At 39.0% G+C, this 22,358-nt stretch overlaps 2 protein-coding genes across 2 annotated transcripts in view; one reads left to right on the top strand and one right to left on the bottom strand.

Moving 5' to 3' along the window:
• abcf1 (ATP-binding cassette, sub-family F (GCN20), member 1) overlaps positions 1–17,873 on the top strand; it is a 27,895-nt gene extending 10,022 nt beyond the window's left edge. The window contains exons 8-25 of the mRNA XM_023295285.3: positions 882–953; positions 1,114–1,209; positions 3,385–3,507; positions 3,688–3,788; positions 5,670–5,755; positions 5,851–5,990; positions 7,702–7,850; positions 7,953–8,036; positions 9,466–9,590; positions 9,986–10,098; positions 10,216–10,390; positions 11,130–11,204; positions 11,585–11,655; positions 11,743–11,775; positions 15,943–16,111; positions 16,205–16,269; positions 16,350–16,422; positions 17,499–17,873. Coding sequence (XP_023151053.1) covers positions 882–953; positions 1,114–1,209; positions 3,385–3,507; positions 3,688–3,788; positions 5,670–5,755; positions 5,851–5,990; positions 7,702–7,850; positions 7,953–8,036; positions 9,466–9,590; positions 9,986–10,098; positions 10,216–10,390; positions 11,130–11,204; positions 11,585–11,655; positions 11,743–11,775; positions 15,943–16,111; positions 16,205–16,269; positions 16,350–16,422; positions 17,499–17,665 — 1,917 coding nt within the window. The 3' untranslated portion in view covers positions 17,666–17,873. The remainder of the gene's footprint in view (positions 1–881; positions 954–1,113; positions 1,210–3,384; positions 3,508–3,687; positions 3,789–5,669; positions 5,756–5,850; positions 5,991–7,701; positions 7,851–7,952; positions 8,037–9,465; positions 9,591–9,985; positions 10,099–10,215; positions 10,391–11,129; positions 11,205–11,584; positions 11,656–11,742; positions 11,776–15,942; positions 16,112–16,204; positions 16,270–16,349; positions 16,423–17,498) is intronic.
• mrps18b (mitochondrial ribosomal protein S18B) lies at positions 17,861–22,358 on the bottom strand. The gene is made up of 7 exons (XM_023295297.3): positions 22,210–22,358; positions 21,773–21,941; positions 21,585–21,682; positions 21,431–21,499; positions 19,003–19,069; positions 18,844–18,903; positions 17,861–18,187 (listed from the first exon to the last, which is right to left on the bottom strand). Exons 1-7 carry the CDS (start codon positions 22,288–22,290, stop codon positions 17,991–17,993), a joined length of 741 nt encoding a protein of 246 aa, XP_023151065.1. The 5' UTR covers positions 22,291–22,358; the 3' UTR covers positions 17,861–17,990.

Below are 22,358 nucleotides of genomic sequence, written 5' to 3'. Positions count from 1 at the left end.
ACTTAACATTAATTGTTTGATAAACCCAGCCCTTCAAGCAGCAATTGTTCCACCATCCAAGCTATCCCAGGATTATGCTAGAATGAATAGCATGCTATTGCAGTTACTTATAATACTGTATCATAACCTTTTGGCTATCTATTTATTTGCTTGTTAATATGTGTGTGGTTTCAGAAATGTTTTGCAGTTTGATGCTATGTTCCCCTGTGTCATTCTAAATGATATGGCATGTATGTTCTGCTTTATTTAGGTAAGGAATATGGAATAATTGTAACAGTTTCCACAATATTCATTGATGCCTCTCAAATAAAATGCTGTCACCAGCAATTAGTGAATTTCCACACGGGAAGGAATAAAGTGTCCATCTAGTCTAATCTCATTAAGCTAACGTTCACGTTTTCTGAAGCAACCACATCATCTGCAAAGTGCTTCATAGAGACTCATGGAGAAATGGCAGTTTTTTCATTTTTGGTTTAGAACTAAAAGACCAAAAAAAAATTATTTTTAATTTTTTTTAGGGGGGGGGGGTGTTCTGGTGGAAAAATGGGTTGTATTTCAGTATTCCTGACTGCTAAGGCTCTGTGTGAATCAAAATCACTGGTGGCTGGAAATAGCTGTAACAGAACACAAGAACAGCTGTAAGGCCTTCCACACTTTCATTTCTTATACAAAATAGCATACAGTATGTTTAATTGCATTTATTTCCTAGATAAAAAGCCAAACTTTTGTAGTCCAAAAATAAATGATGCTAAGAAGCTAAAGGAAGGGAAAGAAAGAGCTACACAAGGCAAGTGATATGTGCTGATGTTGATATTGGTCTTGGCATGTTTATTTAATTTTCAGCACTAAATAACTCTTGCAACTGAACTCTGTCCATGTAGAAAGGTAAACCTGCTGAGAAGTCACGCAGTGTGGAGGAGGAGGAAGATAGCGATGGAGGTGACATGATGATGGTATGTTTGTCGTCCACAGTCCTGTCTCTTTCTCTTCGATTCAATTCAAAATACTTTATTTGCACCCTGGGAGCCATTCAAAATTCAGTTCAAAAGCAATTAAATTCTCTGCTTTTGGTCATTGTGTTAATTTGCCTTTTTCTCTGGCTGTACCGTTTAGAGTGCTGAGGATGCCATCGCAGAACAGGCTAAGCAGCAGGAGGATGACCCATTTGCTAATCTTAGCAAAAAAGACAAAAAGAAGAAGAAAAAACAGGTACTTGCTATGTACAATATGCTTTAATGAAAATATGTTAGTAATTTATTTTAAAGTGTGATTTTTTTTTTTTTTTTTTGCAAATCCGTAAAGCATCATAGCTTTTTCTCTGAGGAACCAGAAGGAAATCCCCATGAAGTAATGTTGTCATTTAAAATCTAGGAAAGTCTGGGATATATGCCCTGAACCCTGACTGCCAGGTGTTGACTTGGCCTTTTAATTTCCCAGATCTCAGTCTGAGGGAACATCTTGTCTGAGTTGTAAGCCTTGTAGCTTTTACTCTTCCAGTATTTCTTACACTTTATTAGTCCTAATTCAATTTGAATGTTCTTTAAAACAGGTAATTTAAATATGTAGACTTGAAACAATGAATGGTGTTTACTGATTAAATTTATCGACAGAAAATATGCGTCCATATTAATAATGAACATTTTAATAAGAATTTTCCTAATATTTTGACATTTTATGCACCTAATGCTAGGGATGTCCCAGTCCTAAGATCAGAATCGGAGCAAAGGAAGTTCTTAACTGATTGGTATCAGCATGGACCCAAGCCCGATCCTTTGTTTACGTCCACTGTCGTGTGAATGTTCTGGGTTTAAAAAAAAGTATTCTTAATAAGACTTTAAGATGACACAGTTATTCATTATACCATGGAGCTATTATGTTATCATTTATTGCCTTTTTTTCATAGGGACAACAGTGTCAGCTGATGTACATAGTAAAGCTGAAGTTCTATCAATAAGATTGTCCACCTGTATGAGGCTAACAGAGGAGCTGGTCTCTATTGTGTTGGCATATGGCACTGAAGTAAATACTAACAGAATCATGTCCTTAAATTTAATTATTGGATTGTCAGATAAACATCTGCTGTATTAGAGCTTCTTGGTAGGTGCTCTGTAGTCCACTATTGTAAATTCCAATGTTACTAAAAAATTATTAGACAAAAGAGGGTTTTGTCAAAAAACAAGAGCTATGCTGGGACGCTTCGTACCAGTGTTGTAGGGCTGGGCGATATGGCCTTTAAAAATAATCTCCGATTTTTTCACAAAAAATCTCGATTCACGATTTATCCAATTTTTTTTTATCCCCTACCTAATCTCTGCACGCTGGAGTTCAGTCTACTTAATGCAAATGAGCTGCAGCCCTCTCCAGGTAAACACACCGGATTGCAGCTGGAAATGCGCCGCATGTGGCATGCTGGTCCGGTTGCAGTGCGTTTCCAGCTGTGATCCGGTGTGTTTACCTGGAGAGGGCTGCAGCTCATTTGCATTAAGTAGACTGACTTTTACTTTATGCAAATTGCATGCGGCGTGCGGAGATTCCACGCATCGTGAAACTGTCCTCAAACTTCTAAACTAGGCGTCGGTGACCTAAAACGAGGACAGATTCAGCTGCTGCACAGATTATTTCTCGCCTCAGATGCTTTCAGAAATACTTTTCGCTGACATGTTTTTTGAAATAAAAGGGGAAATTTGCGGCCGAGCTGCTGTGTTTATCCGACTCATCTGCCGGACTGTCCAGCTGAAAGCTCGGTGACGTCAGCACGTAGCGGCCTGCTGTTGCTCAGAGCTGTCATGTGACCATGTTGTGGTCCGCTAGTGACCGCCGTCCGTGCTATTTTCAGATGCGGTGCGTTGCCGTGCGGGGAAATAGCATCTAGTGGACACGCGCCTTTAGATCTGCACCGATCGTCGCCATGTTGTTTGTGTATCGAGCGCGGGGGGGAGGGGGGCGCACTCTGAACTACGGGAGCCCAGCGGGAAGGCGTTGGTGGCGGATGTTGATGAGAAAATTGATTTTCATTAAAACAAATCGACATTAAGTACAAACTCGAATTAACTGATAAAATCGATTTATCGCCCAGCCCTACAGTGTTGTGCCAAAAAGTGATCCGCTACCACACCCTGATTACCACTTAGCTTACATACATCTACAAATGCTTCTATGTGGATCAAACAGCCTTAACATGCAAATATGCATAACTGTATCTGTGGTGACAGCAAAGAGTTTTCCTTGTGAAACGTTAACGTTTCTTGCAACTGAATAATTGTGACCAAAGAAATGTTTGCAGTTTTAATTTAGGAAAACAGGAAGTGATATGTCAACTTTCTGCTTCAGAAGAACCAGGAAGAATTGGCTTTCATCTCTTTCTGTTGTTGTGTATTCTTACAGATGGAGTATGAGCGTCAAGTGGCCAGTGTGCGTGCTCAGAATGCTTTGGAGGGAGATTTCTCCATTTCCCAGGCTGAGATGTCCTCCAGACAGGCAATGCTGGAGAATGCCTCTGATATCAAGGTTACTACATTTTTCTCACTAAATCTCATGAAGATTTAACTATTGCCTGTTCTCTTGAAACACATCAAAGTATATTTATTTTGCTAATTCTACTTGATTTCAAATTCTGAATGACAGCTGATGTGCTGCAGTCTGTTTTCTGTATTTTCTGTTAGTTAAGATCTATATTGTGTTTTGTAGCTGGAGAGGTTCAGCATATCTGCTCATGGCAAGGAGCTTTTTGTCAATGCTGATCTACTGATTGTGGCAGGAAGAAGATATGGTTTGGTTGGACCAAATGGGTAAATATATTTTGGTTATTTTTTGTTCTTGCTATTTGTAGCTGTAAATGGGGTTAAGATAGACTATTATTTCAATTCAATTCAATTTTATTTATATAGCGCCAATTACAGTCAAATTGTCTCGAGACGCTTTACAGAACCCATATGCCTGACCTCCAGAGCAAGCCAAAAGGCGACAGTGCCAAGGAAAACACCCTTTTAACAGGGAAAAAAACCTCGAGCAGAACCCGGCTCTAATGTGGGGGGACCCATCTGCCTGCTGGCCAGGCGGGTTGAGAGGGCCAGAAGAGGTAGAGAGGTAGAGGTAAAGGGGTAGAGGGTTACAGTTGGTGGGAGAACAACCACACATCTGAAGCATCCAGCATCCAGCTCTGGGACCAGGGACACTCGGAGAAAGGACACAGAAAGAAACAGAGTTAGTGTAATGCAATAATGGTATATATAGTAAATACAAAAGTAGTTAGAGAAGGGCTCAGTGCATCAAGAGAGGTCCCCCAGGAGCATAGGCCTATAGCAGCATAACTAGGGGCAAACTAAAGGGACATCAAGAGGGGAAGTCAGTTGAGCAAATGAAAACACCAGCTCACCCCGTCAGGGTCCCCCAGTCAGCCCTAACTATAAGCTTTGTCAAAAACTACTAACTAACAAAAACTACTAGTTGTAGTAACATTATTCTGATGTACAAGTGTAGGGATTTACCAATTATAGCCCAGCCTATATTTAACATTTCAAGATTATTGATATTTTTTGGACCAATTATTGCAAAATACATACATACTATGCTTCTTTGGCACAGCTTCAGCCGGCTCTCTCTCTGCAGTCACTCTGTGGTCTCAGCAATGTCCCACCCAAACATTCCAAATCATAAAACTAATATTTATATTTATGTAATATTAGACCAAGATAGTCCACAAAATGCAGTTTTTAAATGATGATTTGTTGAAAACCTGTATCACCTCTTGTGAAAAAGTAATTGCCCTCCTAAACCTAATAACTAGTTGGTCCTTTGACAGCAATAACTGGAGTTAAACATTTGTGATAGCTTGCAATCAGTCTTTTACATCACCATGGAGGTGATTTTGGTCCAGTCTTCTCTGCAGAATAGTTTTAATTCAGGTACATTAGATGTTTTTTGAGGCTGAACTGCTCTTTTAAAGCCCACATCTCAGTTGGATTCAAGTCTGGTCTTTGACTCAGCCACTCAAAAACCTTAATTTTGTTCTTTTTGAGCCATTCAGAGGTGGACTTCTTTGTGTGCTTTGGGCCATTGTCATGCTGCATAAACCATTAGTGTTGAACTTTATGTCATGATCTGATGGTGGATATTCTCCAGGAGGATTTTCTGATAGATCACCATCACACTTCCACCACCATGGTTCACTGTTGGTATCATGATCTTCTTGTGGAATGCAGTATTAGCTTTACACCAGATGTGACAGGTCCCGTTCCCGGTCATCAGCCCACAGGATGTTATCCCAAAAGTCTTGGGGCTCATCTCGATATTTTTTGCCTTTGCTAGACAACCCTTTACGTTTTTGTTGGTCAGTTGTGGACTGCGCCTTGCAACTCTCCATGGATGCCATTTGTGCCCAGTGTCTTCCTTATTGTTAAATTATGTACACTGAACTGAATGGAGGAGAGTGAGGTCTGCAGTTCTTTGGATGTTCACCTGGGTTCTTTTGGCTGAGATGTTGACATGCTTTTGGAAAAATTTTGGTAGGCCAGACACTCATGGGAAAGTTCACCTCTGTTCCAGACATTTTGCTTAATATTCATATAATATATATTACTGTAGCTTGTAAAAGTAGCCTATGCTTTTAGTTTGCTGTTCACACTGTAATAACTGAATCAGTGTTTTCTCGTGTTCATCTCATCTTTTAGCAAAGGAAAGACCACATTACTGAAACACATAGCCAACAGAGCTCTCAGTATTCCCCCCAACATTGATGTGCTGCTGTGTGAACAGGGTAGGTGACCTGTCAGTGTCCTCACTGTCATTTTTCTGTCTGTATCCATGCCGTTGTAACTCACTGACTCTGTCATACATTTGTATTCCTTTCAGAGGTGGTAGCTGATGACACGCCGGCAGTGCAGGCGGTGTTGAAGGCAGATACCCGCCGTCTAAAGCTTCTGGAGGAGGAGAAACAGCTCCAGGCTCGTCTGGAGAAGGGAGAGGACGCTGTGGCTGAGAGGTTGGAGAAGGTGCGTGTATAACTTTGCTGTGATCATTTAAAACCAGATACAGCTTGGTTAACTGGCAGAGTGGAATAGCAGTAACCTTTAATGAGTTAATATAAGATAAACTTTATTGATCCCTCACCTGGGAAATGACCACTTAGGACCTGTTGCAATGCTGCTGCTTTTGTGATTTTTATATTCATGGCAGACAATCTAAACATCTCTTCAAGGATTTAGAACAAAATATTTTGATCCTTGTATTACAGCACTTAAGTCAAACAGGGCTAGAATGGAGATGGGTCCCCTGCTTAAGCCTATCGGAAGATAATTGGTAGCTATCACTGGTGATGTTTCTGTGCCATGACATACACTAAATCTACGCTCACCGGCTACTTTATTAGGTATAACTGTTCAATGGCTTGTTAATACAAACAGCTACTCAGCTGTCAAGTCGTTTATAACAGAGTGACCATCCTTAGGTTGAATCCTGAGCTTCATCACACTTGTCTGGATGTTTTTTGTTTTACTATTCATAAATTGTAGGTGGATTGTCCTCATACATGGACAGAATTTTCAGTGTTTAGAAAATCATAAATAAACTAGGCTGTTAGTTATTTGGGCAGCTTGACAAATTTTATTGTTACATTTATCTATTATACATCATTTGATACAATGTACAATCTCGCGTGCTTGACAAATTACACTCTTTGTGACTATTGTAGGTATGTCTGTGAGAAACATTTACATAAAACTGTGTATGTCTGAGTGACTGAAAGCCATGTTTAAAAAAAGTGTATTATTTAAATTTTTTTACTATTTATGCAGCACTTTTCAAAACACATTACAAAGTGCTTCACTTCGGCAGCAAATTAATCATCAAGTTTAAAAGGCAGGAAAAAACTGATTTATATAAAAACCTATGCAGGGTAGGAAAGGTTTAAAGATATGAAAAAAATAAAAGATCTATAAGATAGCTTTCCATTGTATGAAATGTAAAAAGATGTAGTAAGTGACATAAAAAGACAGTTGAAGAAAATCAAAACTCATGTACAATCAGGAAGGGCTCTTTGATAAAAATATGTTTTAAGAATTGATTTAAAAGACATTGCTAACTTGGCTGACCTGATATCCTCAGGCAGGTCGTTCCAGAGCTTTGGGGTCCTGACTGGAAATGCCCTGCCCCCTTTAGGTTTCAGTCAGGCCCCTGGAACAGACAAAGACCTCTGCCTGAGGATCTCAAAGTACATGTTGACACGTAACATACTTAAAGGTCGGCAATACAGCTGGGAGAAAAGCAAAGTAATCGGTAAAACCTTAAAATCTGTCCTAAGACATACTGGAAGCAAGTGTAAGTAGGCTAAAATGGGAGTGATTTCTTCTAGTTTCTGTGTTTTGGTTCAGCCTGGCAGCTGGGTTCTGCACAATCTGGAGTCTATGAAGTGATATTTGATTCAAGTACGGGAAAAAGACTGTTAGAGTGTGTTTTCCTAGGGTTGAGGAGACGATGAGACAACGATGATAAAGGCAGGATTGCACAAGCTTTGTGGTGTGCTGTGCTAAACTTAAGTTGCTGTCAAACCAGTTGCCAAGATTCTTTGCAACAGTTTATTTATTTTTTTTATATCACATAGGCAGTCCTTAAGAGAACACAGCATACCAGGGTCAGATGTTCTAACAGGCAGGTACAGCTGTGCGTCCTCTATGTCACTATCTCAGTGTTTCTTCTACTTGACAGGTCTATGAAGAGCTAAGGGCAATTGGAGCAGCAGCAGCTGAGGCCAAGGCCAGAAGGATCCTGGCTGGTCTGTCATTTACCCCTGAAATGCAGAACAGACCCACCAAGAGGTTCTCTGGTGGGTGGAGAATGAGGGTTTCCCTGGCAAGGTACACTATTCACACATTCACATACACCACAATTTCTGGGTGGAATAGGTCCAACATTAACCTGTCAGAGGTTCTTTTTCACCCACCCTTCTGCACCCACAGAGCCCTGTTCATGGAACCCACTCTACTGATGCTGGACGAACCCACCAACCACTTGGACCTAAATGCTGTCATCTGGCTTAACAAGTATAAACATCTTTTTAAGCAAATGTGTTTTCCTGAATCATACGATAGATCGTTTAATAGTGGTAATCTTTGATTGGGATTGAGAATGGGAAAGAATATTAATTAGGTCAGTTGACACTGGTCTGTGGATTAGAGAAGTTAGCTTAGCCAAGCAGGGTTACACCTGTTAGAGCTTTAACTTGGAATCTTGCTTGGTTCTCAGTGTGCTACTGGTTTCAGAGTCAGCAGCCATCCTGCTTTTAAGTCTTAACAGGGACTCCAATTCTGTGTGAAGGTCCACACACTTCACGTCATTCACATGCACACTTTTTCTTTACTCCCTCTCTCCCTCTTACTTAAGTCTCTCTCTCCTTCTTTCTGACTGCTTTCAGCCAGTTGGTTAAGTTCCTTTTAAATTTTGTCATCTTAGAATTTATTTCCGTCCCTGATAGCAACACGTGGTCGACAAAGCTGGGCAGACTGAGCCATATAAATAGAGCTACTGTGTTGATTTGAAAGCAGTATTCAATAGCTCTAGGTAACTAGTACACAAAATATCAGTTTCATATCACATATCTATTACATCTATGTATTACTTTTCATTTTGCTCCTTGCAAGATAGATGCATTTTCCATTTGCCATCAAAAAACTATCAATAACTCACAATTACAAAATGAAACATTTTTTGCATATTTATTAAAAATCTAAATCCTGAATAAATAACATAAGAGATGTATGTAGAAAAAAATGTAGAGGATTATTGTAAGCAATTTGCAAAAAATATTTGATTCTGTGTATTGCAGTGACTTTCTTAAGAAGCTATTGGCTTAAGGTCTGTGTCTGTTCATGTGGAAATGGTTGACTTCATATTTGACACAGTGACTTGAGATTCAAGGCCATCTAGTTTAAGTCCTGGAAGTTGTTCCAAAATGAAAAATCATTTAATTGGATGTTTTGTTTGAAAAAAAAAAACATCTCAACTAAGTAAACTGTGTTTGTCCAGTGCATTTGTAAATGCCCATTTGTTTCCTGCCAAATCCTCTGTCACCTTGTTAGGCAGTAGTTGGGGTTGAGACAGTAATATAAAAGACAGCTGAACAATTTTCAAAAAGAGAAAAGTCAGTTTTATCAGTAATGAAAGTTTAAGAATTCTGGCAAATTCTTGTGTTTTGAGTTCTTCAGATCTCTCAAAACAGGGTCATCAGAAGTGTGTTGAATCTGAACCAAAGAGCACACTTGGGGCCTAAATCCATATGAAAGCAAGGAAAACCTAAATTAAAACAACATTGGATCATTTCTAGTCTGTTCGCTGATTGACTTACACCTGTTACAAAACTAGCTGCAGCATTGATATTGGAAATGATTTTATGCCATTGTAGCTCTAAAATATTTGCATGAATTGTCTTAGCCTGTTCTTAAGGAATTTGTGTATTGTCTTTTCCATGCACAGCTACCTTCAAGGATGGAAGAAGACTCTCCTCATAGTATCTCACGACCAGAGTTTCCTTGATGATGTGTGTACAGATATCATCCACTTAGACAACCAGAAACTCTACTATTACAGGGGGAACTACTGTAAGTATTCATTCAATTCACCATTACTTGTCTATTTTCACAGTCAAGAGTTATTTTATTTTAAATCGTAATATGTCTACCTCAATGGATCTCAAATGTATTCTTAAGAACGATTTGACTGTGTACTTGTCAGTGATGAAACCCTGTTTGCTTTGCAGTTTTAGTACACGTTTTTGTCGTTTGCTTAAATTTAAAATTGAATCAACTCTGAATAATTGCTGCACTGAATTACATAAAATTAATAGGATATTTTATCAGGCTAGGTGCTTGAAATGTGGGGAAATCTTGTGGAAAATAAGGGGGACTCTGTTAGAATTAGATTGAAAGGGAGTAAGACAGCTGAAATCTTATAGTGGAAATCCTGTTTTACATTTCTTTTTCTGCATTTCTTTAAGTGACCTTCAAGAAGATGTATGTGCAGAAGCAGAAAGAGCTGCAGAAACAGTATGACAAACAGGAGAAGAAACTCAAAGAGCTAAAAGCTGGCGGCAAGTCCACCAAACAGGCTGTGAGTATGGTTGCCGTATTTAACGATTTCATGTTGACACGAATGCTTCTATCCATCAGTTCTTCATGAAGTTGGTTTTGCAGCTGACACCAGATGGGTTAAAATGTTTCCTCTCAGGAGAAGCAGACTAAGGAGGCCCTGACCAGAAAGCAACAGAAGGGCAAGAAGAAGGGAGGCCAGGAGGAGGAGAGCCAGGATGCCACTGAGCTGCTGAAGAGACCTAAAGAGTACACTGTCAAGTTCACCTTCCCCAACCCACCCCCTCTCTCACCACCTATACTGGGACTACACAGTAAGAACATCTACAAATGCAGGACTTCAGTTTACTCATTTTTATCCTGAATGCGCACCGCGGTCACATTTCTGTAAAATTGTTCAGACAGTCTTACTAAGTTGATCCTACTAACATTTCCGTAGTCTGAACTGTCACAATTACAGATAGGCATGCACAAGCAGCAATTCTTTGAGTCGTGTGAAGTAATTAGGGAAGAATTTTCCACATTTCAGCACCAATATTGATCCAAATATTAAAAGAACTGAAATGCATGATTGTTTTTTGTGACAAAGATGCATGTCTTTCAATCATTCCATCATAAAAAAATTAAGAGTTGTAGGAGTGACTTGAAACTGAAGACTGCCATTATATATGTGTTGTCTACAAATGTATGTAAAGTTTTGATCACAACTGTGTGTCTGACTTTGACAATTGCTGAAACCAGCCGTGCTCCATGTCCCAGCGGCTGGTTTCATAGTGTAGTTAGATAAACCTTCAGTCATGACAGGGTCAAACTGAAGTGGACCAATTAATAATGCTTCCTTCATGTCACTTTTTAACTATATGTTTTCACAGTGGTAGTGGAGATTTCAAAAGTCTGAAAACTTTGTTTGTTACAGTTATTATTTATTTTTATTTATTCCAGCTCTGTCCACTTGCTTCAATGTGTAATTTGAATTTTGACAAAAAAATTGAGTCTGTCTGTCTTGCTGGTGAAACGCTGAGCCTTGATGTCTTGTCTGTATGCTTTCTACAGGTGTTGATTTTGGCTATGAGGGCCAGAAACCCCTTTTCAAAAATGTGGACTTTGGCATTGACATGGACTCCAGGAGTAAGTATGGTGCTTCTGTGATCATTTCAGGATATTGCTGAAATCACTGACATTAACCCAGCAAACATTGTTCCCATATTTGTGTACTTGTGTTGGTAGAAGATTTAAAAAGGAGGAAAACAGGGCTGTATCACTAGACTGCCATTAAGTGATATCTCAGGAGTGCTGGAGTTGAGTGTCAACGCCTTGACATTTCTGCCCCACCCTGATATACTCCACACCTCGTCATGTGCCATGTCTTAGCATGTGTGGGTGTGCGAGGGCCTGTTCAACGCTGCTTGCAGCTTTTATTCTAGTTTGTTTTGTAAAATGTGAAGTATTTCCTGAAATGCTGTCCACACCATTTCTCTTTCTCTAACATGATTTTTGTCTTACTCTAGTTTGCATTGTTGGGCCTAATGGTGTTGGAAAGAGTACCCTGCTGCTGCTGCTTACTGGGAAATTAAATCCTGTAAGAGTGTACATATGCAAATGCAATTATAATTTTGCTTAAATAGAAATGAGTACACTGGTTTCATGTGTGTTGTTTCTTTTTTAGACAAAAGGGGAGATGAGGAAGAATCATCGCCTGGTGAGTATTTTACTGTGGAGGAGAGACTCTTAAAATACATATTCTACAATATACTCACACAAAGTCACTCTCTTCTGACCAACTAGGGGCAGGACCCAAAGCTTCTAAACTGTGTTGATTCACCCTGTTTGCCTTTACATAGAGCTAATGAAACATTTGTATTTACTCTTCTAACACTGGTTTTTATAATGTTTTCATCATTATATTGTGTTAACGTAGCCCAGCATGGCTGAAGAAATATGAACAAGAAAAGTACTCAGAGAGCACAGTACTCTGCCAAGGCTGCTCAGTCGTTTCATTTCCAACAGCTAAAATCTTGAAAAAATTGAGATCAGAGCAACATAGAATGTGACCATTTAATATAGATGCACCGACAAACAAAATGACCTTGTGCTGAGAACAGGCGTGTGTTATGCATGTGTACGTTATGTGCGGATACCAAATGGCGTGTCTTACATAAGTAGCGGGCGGTGGGAAGTGATGGGACTCAGAAACACCCCCACAATTTAATCAGTTGTTCCCTGCATGATTTCCTACAGATAAGTCCCAGTAAGTCCGCAGCGGACGATTTGTAGTAGGATCGCAACCTGTGATCGTCAGCAGGTAGCTGACGTAGTGTTCACTTGTTGTTATAGTTACAGTGATGCAGAAATTTTTAACAAATCCATTGATCAAAACTGTAAGCTGCGTCACTGCCCTAAATCTAATGAGGTAATCCTTGTGTCATTACTGACCTTCCTTAAAAATTTCATCCAAATCTGTTAGTCTGTTTTTGAGTAATGTTGCGCACAGACTGACAGACAAGTCAACAGAAGGACAAACAGACACTGATCATCACATAACTCAACCATATTCCTTGGTGGGGTAATTAAAGATGGAGTCTATGATTCTGGAGTAAGATTGATATTTCACGAGGTAACATATCTAGATAGTTGGCATGTGTCTTCTTGCTCCCACTGTCTGCTTTCTGCTGATCTCCCCTCTATTATTTTCCCATGTCCTGTACGCAAGCTCTAACAGTCACATTACAAGCTAGAATAGGGTTATGTGGATTGGTTAGGTTACAGAGTCATGACTGCATGTGAACATCAGATTTTTAAAAATTTGCACAGAGAAGCTGACAGCACTCAACTCAGCTCAACTCAACTTTATTATTTGTCCAATGAAAGGCGATTTGTTTTACAGCAGTTTACACGAGCATTCCAGTAAGCAAACGATAAAAACAAACAAATTTAAAAAAGTAAAAACCACATACAGTAAAATGGTAAAAACAGTAAACAAACAAACAAAAAAAAGCACATAGCTGTCTATGAGGAAATATTTACTGAATCTGACAAAAATATACTGGATTAGAATTCCATATGACACCTTTAACCCACTTTTGACCTAAGCTGCCCTCTAAACACACGCATAGGTACACATTTATGTTGCTTTGTATCTTAATGGGTTTAATAATGCTGTTCATGAAACAAATCACGTTCATTGACAATAGTAGCTATTCAGTGGATGTGCACGTTGACAGGAAAAATTCAACTGTTAAAAGCTTTATTTTTCTGTCAGCTTATTACCACAGCCCTTTCAAATGAAAATAATGTATCTATAGTCTGTATGAAATGCTGCTGTTTACAATTCAGGAATGCTGGAGACACAAAGTACATCAGTACAGTACCAGTCAAAAGTGTGGACACACCTTCTCATTCAATGGTTTTTATCTATTTTAATTATTTTCTGCATTGCAGATTAATATTAATGACATCAAAACTATGAAAGAACACATATGTAATTATGTTGTAAACAAAAAAGTGTTTAACAAACCAGAATATGTTTTATATTTTAGATTCTGCAAAGTACCCCAACTTTGCTGTGATGAAAGCTTTGCGCACTTGGTATTCTCTCAGTGAGCTTCATGAGGTGATCACCTGCAATGATTTTCCAACTTGAAGGAGTTCCCAGAGATGCTGAGCACTTGTTGGCCCTTTTGCCTTCACTCTGTGGTCCATCTCATCCCAAACCATCTGGATTGGGTTTAGGTCAGGTGACTGTGGAGGCCAGGTCATCTGATGCAGCACTCCATCACTCTCCTTCTTGGTCAAATAGCCGTTACACAGCCTGGAGGTGTGTTTGGGGTCATTGTCCTGTTGAAAAATAAATCATGGTCCAACTAAATGCAAACTGGATGGGATGGCATGTCGCTGCAGGATGCTGTGGTAGCCATGCTGGTTCATGGTGTTTTGAATTCTGAATAAATCACCAACAGTGTCACCAGCAAAGCACCCCCACACCATCACACCTCCTCTTCCATGCTTCACAGTGGGAACCATGCATGTAGAGACCAGCCGTTTACCTTCACACAAAGACAGGGGAGGTGGAACCAAAGATCTCAAATTTGGACTCATCAGACCGAAGTACAGATTTCCACTGGTCTAATGTCCATTCCTTGTATTTCTTGGCCCAAACAATTCTCTTCTTCTTGTTCATCCTCAGTAGTGGCTTCTTTGCAGCAATTCCACCATGAAGGCCTGATTCATGCAGTCTCCTCTGAACAGTTGCTGAGATTTGTCTGCTACTTGAACTCTATGAAGAATTTATGTGGGCTCTAATCTGAGGTGCAGTTAACTTGTGATTTCTGAGGTTGGTGACTCGGATGAACTTTACCTCAGCAGCAGAGGTGACTTCGTCTTCCTTTCCTGGGGTGGTCCTCATAAGAGCCAGTTTCATTATAGCGTTTCATGGTTTTTGCGACTGTACTTGAGCATACATTCAAAGTTCTTGAAATTTTCCGGATGGACTGACCTTCAGTTCTCAATGATGGACTATTGTTTCCCTTTCCTTAACTGATTGGTTCTTGCCATACTGTGGATTCTAACAGTTGTCAAATAGAGCTATTCATTATATACTAACCCTACCTCTGCACAACACAACTGATGGTCTCAAACACATTAAGGAGGCAAGAAATTCCAAAAATGGACTCTTGACAAGGCACACCTGTTAATTGAAAACCATTTCAGGAGACTACCTCATGAAGCTCATCGAGAGAATGCCAAGAGTGTGCAAAGCAGTAATCAAAGGGTGGCTATTTTGAAGAATCTAAAATATAAAACTTCTGGTTTATTTAACATTTTGTTGACAACATAATTCTATAAGTGTTCTTTCATAGTTTTGTCTTCAGTATTAATCTACAATGTACAAAATAATGAAATAAAAACCATTAAATAAGTAGGTGTCTCCAAATTTTTGACTGGTAATATATATACACTTTTTTGTATGTTGTGTGTTTGCAGGAAATATTAGAGGTGACTGTAGGGAAACCCATTATATTCATTGTTAAAGTTGGTTATTGAGAGAAACGTGCTGAACAAAACCAAGAGTTTGGCTTAAGATTGTGACACCTGGAGTGAATGTAAAATTAATTTGGTTATTTTTAACAGGGCCCAAATGTGTTTCTCAGAACTGAACATTTTATGTGACTATCTCATTTGCATATGATGTTACGAGGGCTCGAAAGTGTTGGAAAAAGTAACACCAATTCTATGGTGTAAAATTTTATCCTGCGCCTTACAAAGTTCAAGGGCCCATAACTGAAAATATTCATACTATGATGGTGTAACTTTGCATGGCTTTATTGAATATATGTATATAAGTTATTGTCCATAAAAATCTGATTGTAATTATATGGAATGGCCCATTGTTCATTGGGCATGTTACATAAACAATACCAATTTTATTTAATTATTATTTTTTATAGAATGGGGAAATGGGAAATAGTAATTGGTCAACTGAGCTCTCCGTCTCACACAATTCAGTAAAGAAGAAAAGAACTTTCTTAGGGATCAAGTAGCTGTTACTTGCCTGAATTGTTTCTTGATGTTATCTTCATTCAAAGCAAATAGCAAATGTAGTAAAAAAGTTACTGGTTTTGAAGACTGATCAGTTTCCTTGCAAAAGCAAGGTTGCCAGTGGTGCTGTGTTCGATTTTTATTAAACAGAACTCTGGAAGCGAGTTCACAATTTTACAAGGTGTTAGCACAGGATTGGACAGCTAACACCTAGCTCCCATTGAATATTGTACTGTGTTTTGGTCACTGAGATCATGTTTCAGTGGCTCCAGAGCACTGTCAGTTTGTATGAAGAAAAATTTGAAAATGGATTGTTTTTGTGTGCCTACAGAAAGTGGGGTTCTTCAACCAACAGTATGCTGACCAGCTGAACATGGAGGAGACAGCCACAGAGTACCTGATGAGGAACTTCAACCTTCCCTACCAGGATGGCAGGAAGTGCCTGGGACGTTTCGGCCTTGAGAGCCACGCCCACACCATTCAGATATCTAAACTCTCTGGTATGAAAATGAACTAATCAATAGGAACATTTACTGTAGATTGTCATGAAGAAAACATTTCATTGCAACGTGTCTGGAATTTGTCTCTAACAGGCGGTCAAAAGGCCAGAGTAGTGTTTGCTGAACTGGCATGCCGTCAGCCAGATGTACTGATCTTGGTAAGGGCCATACGGGCTATTATCCTTCCTGTTGATAAATGAATTCCATGTATAAATGATTCTGTATCTTTCTGTCATAGGATGAACCGACCAACAATTTGGACATTGAGTCTATTGATGCCTTATCAGAGGCCATAAATGAATACAAAGGAGGTAAGAAGAAAGATTAAGGAAGAATGTTTATTGTATATTTTCTGTGAGCCATTTGTTAGAAAGGAATTAATTCACGAATGAGTGACTCTTCAACTAAAAGAGCTGTCAAGAGGCAGGAAATGCTCCATAAGCACTCAACAAATTACAATACCAAAGTTTTGGTATTGATAACAGGTACACTTGCCTTTTTTAAATTTTAGTTTCTACCTCAGTTTGCATCTGCAGTGTTCCATTTACTCGTACAGCCAGATGTAGTACTGTTGGCATGAGGTCTAGTTCCATAGTCTTGTGAGCTCCTACATACTTAGACCAAACATGTCATGTGATTGTGTTAAACATTGACTGCATTGTAAGCATCACAAGGGCCCAAGAGTGTCTGCTATTGTCCATAGGTCCAAGACTTCAGTTACTGTCTGCAAAGGATTTTGTTAGGTTTCATGTGTATCTGTCATCGCTTTAAATCCCCTAAACTTTCGGCTCTGTATGTTAGAAGGGCTCTACATAGCACTTTTTATACTTAGCTTACATAAATGAATGCTGAGACTTGAAACTCAATTTTAGTATCCATTATTTTATTTCAAAGCAAATGTGCTGAAGCAGAGCCTGATGAACAAAACTTGTTCAGCTGTCTAAATACTCGTGATCTACATCTTTGACTTCCTGTGCTGCCGTGCACTGTTCAGCTCATTTAACATGAAAAGCTGTTACTGCTAGAAAAAAGGATGAAAAGTTGGGGATACTAGAAAGTAATCACATCAGAAAAGTCCTTATTGTGTTGTGAAAGACATACTAAACTGAATGACATTTTTAGCACAGAAAATTTCATGAATTTTTGTTTTCCTAGTGGAACTAGGCTTACATTGAAAACAATAGTACAATTTTAAATGACATTATCAAACTGTAGTAGAACCTGATTAATAGTGCAATAGGGTCTACACTGAAATGTGCAAATACTTTTTGAGGATGACACTGGAGAGTGAGTGATGCCTGAACCCAAGACTATATAAAGCTTTACAGCACAACACTTATAGAAGTGTTTATTATATGCTACTAAATCTCTGTCCCTTGTCGTCCAGCTGTGATCATTGTGAGTCATGACGCCCGGCTCATCACAGAAACTCAGTGCCAGCTCTGGGTCGTAGAGGACTGTACAGTCAACCAGATTGACGGAGACTTTGATGACTACAAGCGGGAGGTGCTGGAGGCTTTGGGCGAGACCATGATCAACAAAGTCAATGCGTGATCACAGAGTCACTATGTCTGTATATCATATGCTAGCTGCACTCCATGTAGGCTGTCTGGCATGTCTCAAAGTTAATACTCTAATAAAAAAAGATGGATTATGGCACAGAGTTAATCCTTTGAAGACTTTCTAGAAATACAGTCAGATGAAATGTCTTGAAATAATGATCTATTAATGCGAAACAAGAAAATAAAGTCATCTTTCATCATGTGGTTTTATTGAGCAATTTTGATATGCATACTTGTATATTATACAATTGTATAGCAAAACAAAGAACTTATACTTGCAAAGAACTCATGAGCAGTGGTATAATTTCTGTTGTCTATCACTTTAAAAATGCCTTGTATGTCGTCTTAACTTTAGCCACTTCATTGTCATCAGGTGTAATTTCCCTATACCAGGTATACCAGGTATCACTGGTGGTTAAGCATGGGGGAGGTGGTGTGGACCCCACAGCATCATGGGAATTGGAGTAGTCCTCTCCTGAAAATTCCACATATGGAATTTGAAAGGGAAGTAAGCCTGAAAGAGGGCAGATGGGCAGTGTCATTCTTCATATGAAGCTAATCTAATTTTAGCCAGTTATCTACTCTAGGTAGGTAGACCTTCAACCAATTCCAAGTAGCAGTTTTTTTTTGCTGCTGCAATGGACATTTCCAGCAAAAAAAGATATGAGCAGGAATCCACTAAATATTATTCATTCTTCTGTTTTGAGAGCCTAAAATCTGCAAACATGCGATAGTATTTGCTGGGAATTACTTGTACATCTTTTACCATTTCTCCTGGCTCAGATGCTGTAGCTCCATCTCACCAGAGTCAGCTGTGAACTAACTGGATTTCAAGTTCTTTAGAGCAACTTGTCCTTGTCACTTTAGGCAGCCTTAGTCCTAAAATACTGTTTCAGATACCCAACTTGGAGTTAGCTGGAGATCAACACCCAATACAGAATCAAATCATCATATTATATATTGTCATACTGGGTTGTACAGGACATGACAATAGTTATACTTGCCTGCTGCCATTAAATAGCATTACAGTCACTTACACAGACAGGAAATGTACTTTTAGATCATTAAAGTATATGTAGACAAGAGAGAACCAAGCAAAAGACTTTAAAGGGGCAGAGCGAAGCTAAGGTACTCCGTAGTTCAAAGTAGGTTTGGCTTTGTGTTACATACCGTGGTCTCGTGCTGTGTTGATTGCCTGATTTAACATCTTCTGCTGTTTCATACACACACCTGAAGACAGAATCATTACAATGTGAGTGACCTTTAAATCAACAGGGAGACTGCTGTATATTAACAAATGTGCTAACTTTGATTAATATGGTGACTTACCAGTTTGAGTGGGATCAAACACCATTCCAGTGTGGGGACTAATGAACTGCTGCAGGAGCTTCACGTTCTACACGACAACATACACATGGGTTAGAAGTGTACCATAAGGGAAAACAAGGCAACCAGCTGAACTGCAAAATAAAGCTATCAATACATAAGAATTTATTTACCCTCAAGACAGCTACTTAACTGCATTTTTTTTTGTAAATAAACATGAATATATATTCTTAAAGGGTCATGCTGTCAGGGGTAAGTGAAAACAAATTGATTCATTAATTTAAATGACCATGATGTATAAAAAAAATACCCAAACGACATTCCAAATTGTCACATATGCCACCAGTTTTGAGGGTTTGTGACTTTCACGTGTTTACATACATGCCAGTGTATTACGATTAGCAGACTGCTTCTGTGCCTTGCACAGCCAAAAGCTGCATTAGCCATTAGTGATGGAAAGCACAGTACTATGGCTGCAAAATTAAATGAACACTAATCATAATCATGAGTTTGGCATCCCACAGTTGTATGAATGCAATCGACTGCAGCATTGACAGTTAAATCAGGGTTTCTGCAGAAATCAACCAGTGAAATTTAATGCTTTTTAATGCCATTTTAATGCTATACTGTAAAAATGTCAATGCCATGACCGTGAACTCAACAAATTACACAGGTTTATTTTTTGTAAAAGATGATTTTATATGAAACCTGTCCCTACATTTCACTATTTCTGAATCCGGGAACCACCCTTGACCACCCATGGGCTGTAGTCATTCTCTGAAATCCACCTTTTTGAGCCATTTTTTGCTGGAATTTGCATTTCCCCATTTCCCAGCTCTCCTCTACCTGGTTCAGCCTGCTGGCCACTTTAAAAACATGCAGTTTTTGGAAATTGTACCCAACCAGCCGAAACAATTATTGCAATGCTTCGGCATGTTTACGGAGATGCACATATCTGACGAATCGCAGTCTATAATTACATATTATTATAAAATATTTTTCTTGAAAACTGCAGAAAGAATTTTTAATGCCACTGAGAATCAAATTTAATGATTTTTAATGCCATTTAAGGCCTTAATCTTCACAAAATCAATTTAATGACTATTAATGCTTTTTAATGCCCTGCAGAAACCCTGTAAAATGTGCTCTGCTCATAGAAAACAGTCCATGTCCATAAAACCACTGAGTTTCATATTATTTCACTATCCAAGCACAGTTGGGGCCATAAATATTTGGACACTGACACAATTTTCAGCATTTTGGCTTTGTACACCACTACAATAAATTTGAAATGAAACAATCAAGATGTGCTTTCTATGCACATCTAAAATGTGTTGTAATTCCTCCATCGGTCACCTGATTTGGATGTAAACATCCTCAAATTAAAGCTGAAAGTCTGCACTTGAAGCACATCTTGATTGTTTCATTTCAAATCCATTGTGGTGGTGTAAAGAGCAGAGATGCTGAAAATTGTGTCAATGTCCAAATATTTATTGACTTTACTGCATTTTGTCACACACCTATCTGAATGATTTGCAGCTGCCTAGCAGCATCTACCTTAGCCGGCATGTGATACATTTATGGAACAATGGTAAATTGTAGTGTATGTCAATAAATAGTTTTGTTCATGTTTAGTGAGTATTTAGCCTGTGGTCATTTTAAAGCAGTGATATCAGACAACATCTAGGAAAACACTGTTGACAAAATCAACAAATTTTCTGATTAAAATATTTTGTATATGTCAAGTCACTGTCAATCCTTCCCTCAATGAAAAACAACGGTATGTCAAGTAAGACTATTTATACTTGTAACTATTTATCAGCATGCAAGGTGAATTATTACCATGCTCTACTATGTGCAGCTACCAAATTTCAGCTGCATTGTTGTTTTTTTTCTATTTTGAGATGATGCAGGTATTTACATTACATGTCAAATATTGTCCTAATACATTTCTCATGTGTTGCTCATTTACACAACTAAGACTATAGAAGAGTGAAAAATAGTCTTCATCAAATATTTCCAAGGGACACACATGAGGGGGTCCCCGGTATATTTTCTATCTTGTAAGGGAGCACTGGTAGAAAGAAACTTGAGAACCAGTGCTCTCGAACATGGTTGAAATTACTAGGACCATTTGGAATGATGGTGCAAAAGCTCTAATTTACAACTAATAAATAAAAAAATGTGACAATTTCTGGGCTTATGAATAATTTTGGACATGACACCTTAGTAGAAATGTAAAAGAACCCTGTTATAATTAAAGATTCTTACCATCTATAACACAATATCTGCTTTTGAACTGAAAATATGCACTCTTCAGACCTTGATGGCAAAGGATTGATAACTGAACACTACAATGCACTGTAAATCAGCAGCATGCGTGTGGATAACATGCCATCAGATGAGGCGATCAGACTGAGGACTAACCCACCTGATGATGGATAATAATGTTCGGATCCCGACAAATTGGACAGGGATTTCCACATATCTTGTCTCCTCTCTACAGAACAGAAACATTATCACTGTTATTTTAGATAACTAGGGTACTGCTTTCGATGGCCTGTGGAATAAAATAGAAATCTTACAATGCAAGTCTTGCGTGTCTTCTGTGGGGGAATGCCTCCTTTGTGGTTCCTCCTGTACCCTGCCCACACCGGATTGGTTCCATACTTCTCAATGTACTCTGTGATGGAGAAGGAATACATAGTAAACCCCATCCTACAAACAAAAACGTGAGGGCTTGAGATAAGGCTCTTGATTGTCCTTACATTACCTTCACTCCCCAGGTAATCCCAGGGTCTGTCCTTGTAACGTTGCAGAGTCTCCTTAGCCTGAGCTGCAGCATTATCCTGCAGTGATGCTGTCTTGCAGTAAAGGCGACTTGGATGCTCAAATGGAGACAGTGCCGCACATGTCCTCACAGGAAACCTTTGTTGACAGAACTGAATGCAAAGGAAAATCACCTCACTGCCACCACCATCACAGCATGCCAAACGCCATTTACGTGTACAACTTTAAGGGACATAACACCACAGTACTACCGTTACTCTTTGCTAAGCTAACTGGCTAGGTAGCTAATACATCGCATATGAATAGGTATACATTATACGTTTCTCATATCTTCACCATGAAAAAATTATCTCGCGAGCTTGTCCCAGTTACGTTCATGGATTAGGCACATTAACAGAATGTTCTAAAAAAAAAAATTACCGGATACCGACGAAAGGGTTGGAAGGTAAAAGGCGACAGACGGCACAATACCCTCACAAAGGACTGTGTAGAGGCAGCCATTTCTGTGTGCCAGTGAGGTTTTAGGTGAAAGGTCAAAGCTCAAGCGATACGTAACTGTATCAAGTGTT

The sequence above is a fragment of the Amphiprion ocellaris genome, chromosome 15, assembly GCF_022539595.1.
Source record: "Amphiprion ocellaris isolate individual 3 ecotype Okinawa chromosome 15, ASM2253959v1, whole genome shotgun sequence".
NCBI lineage: Eukaryota > Metazoa > Chordata > Actinopteri > Pomacentridae > Amphiprion > Amphiprion ocellaris.
This window is presented reverse-complemented; position numbering and strand designations above follow the sequence as displayed.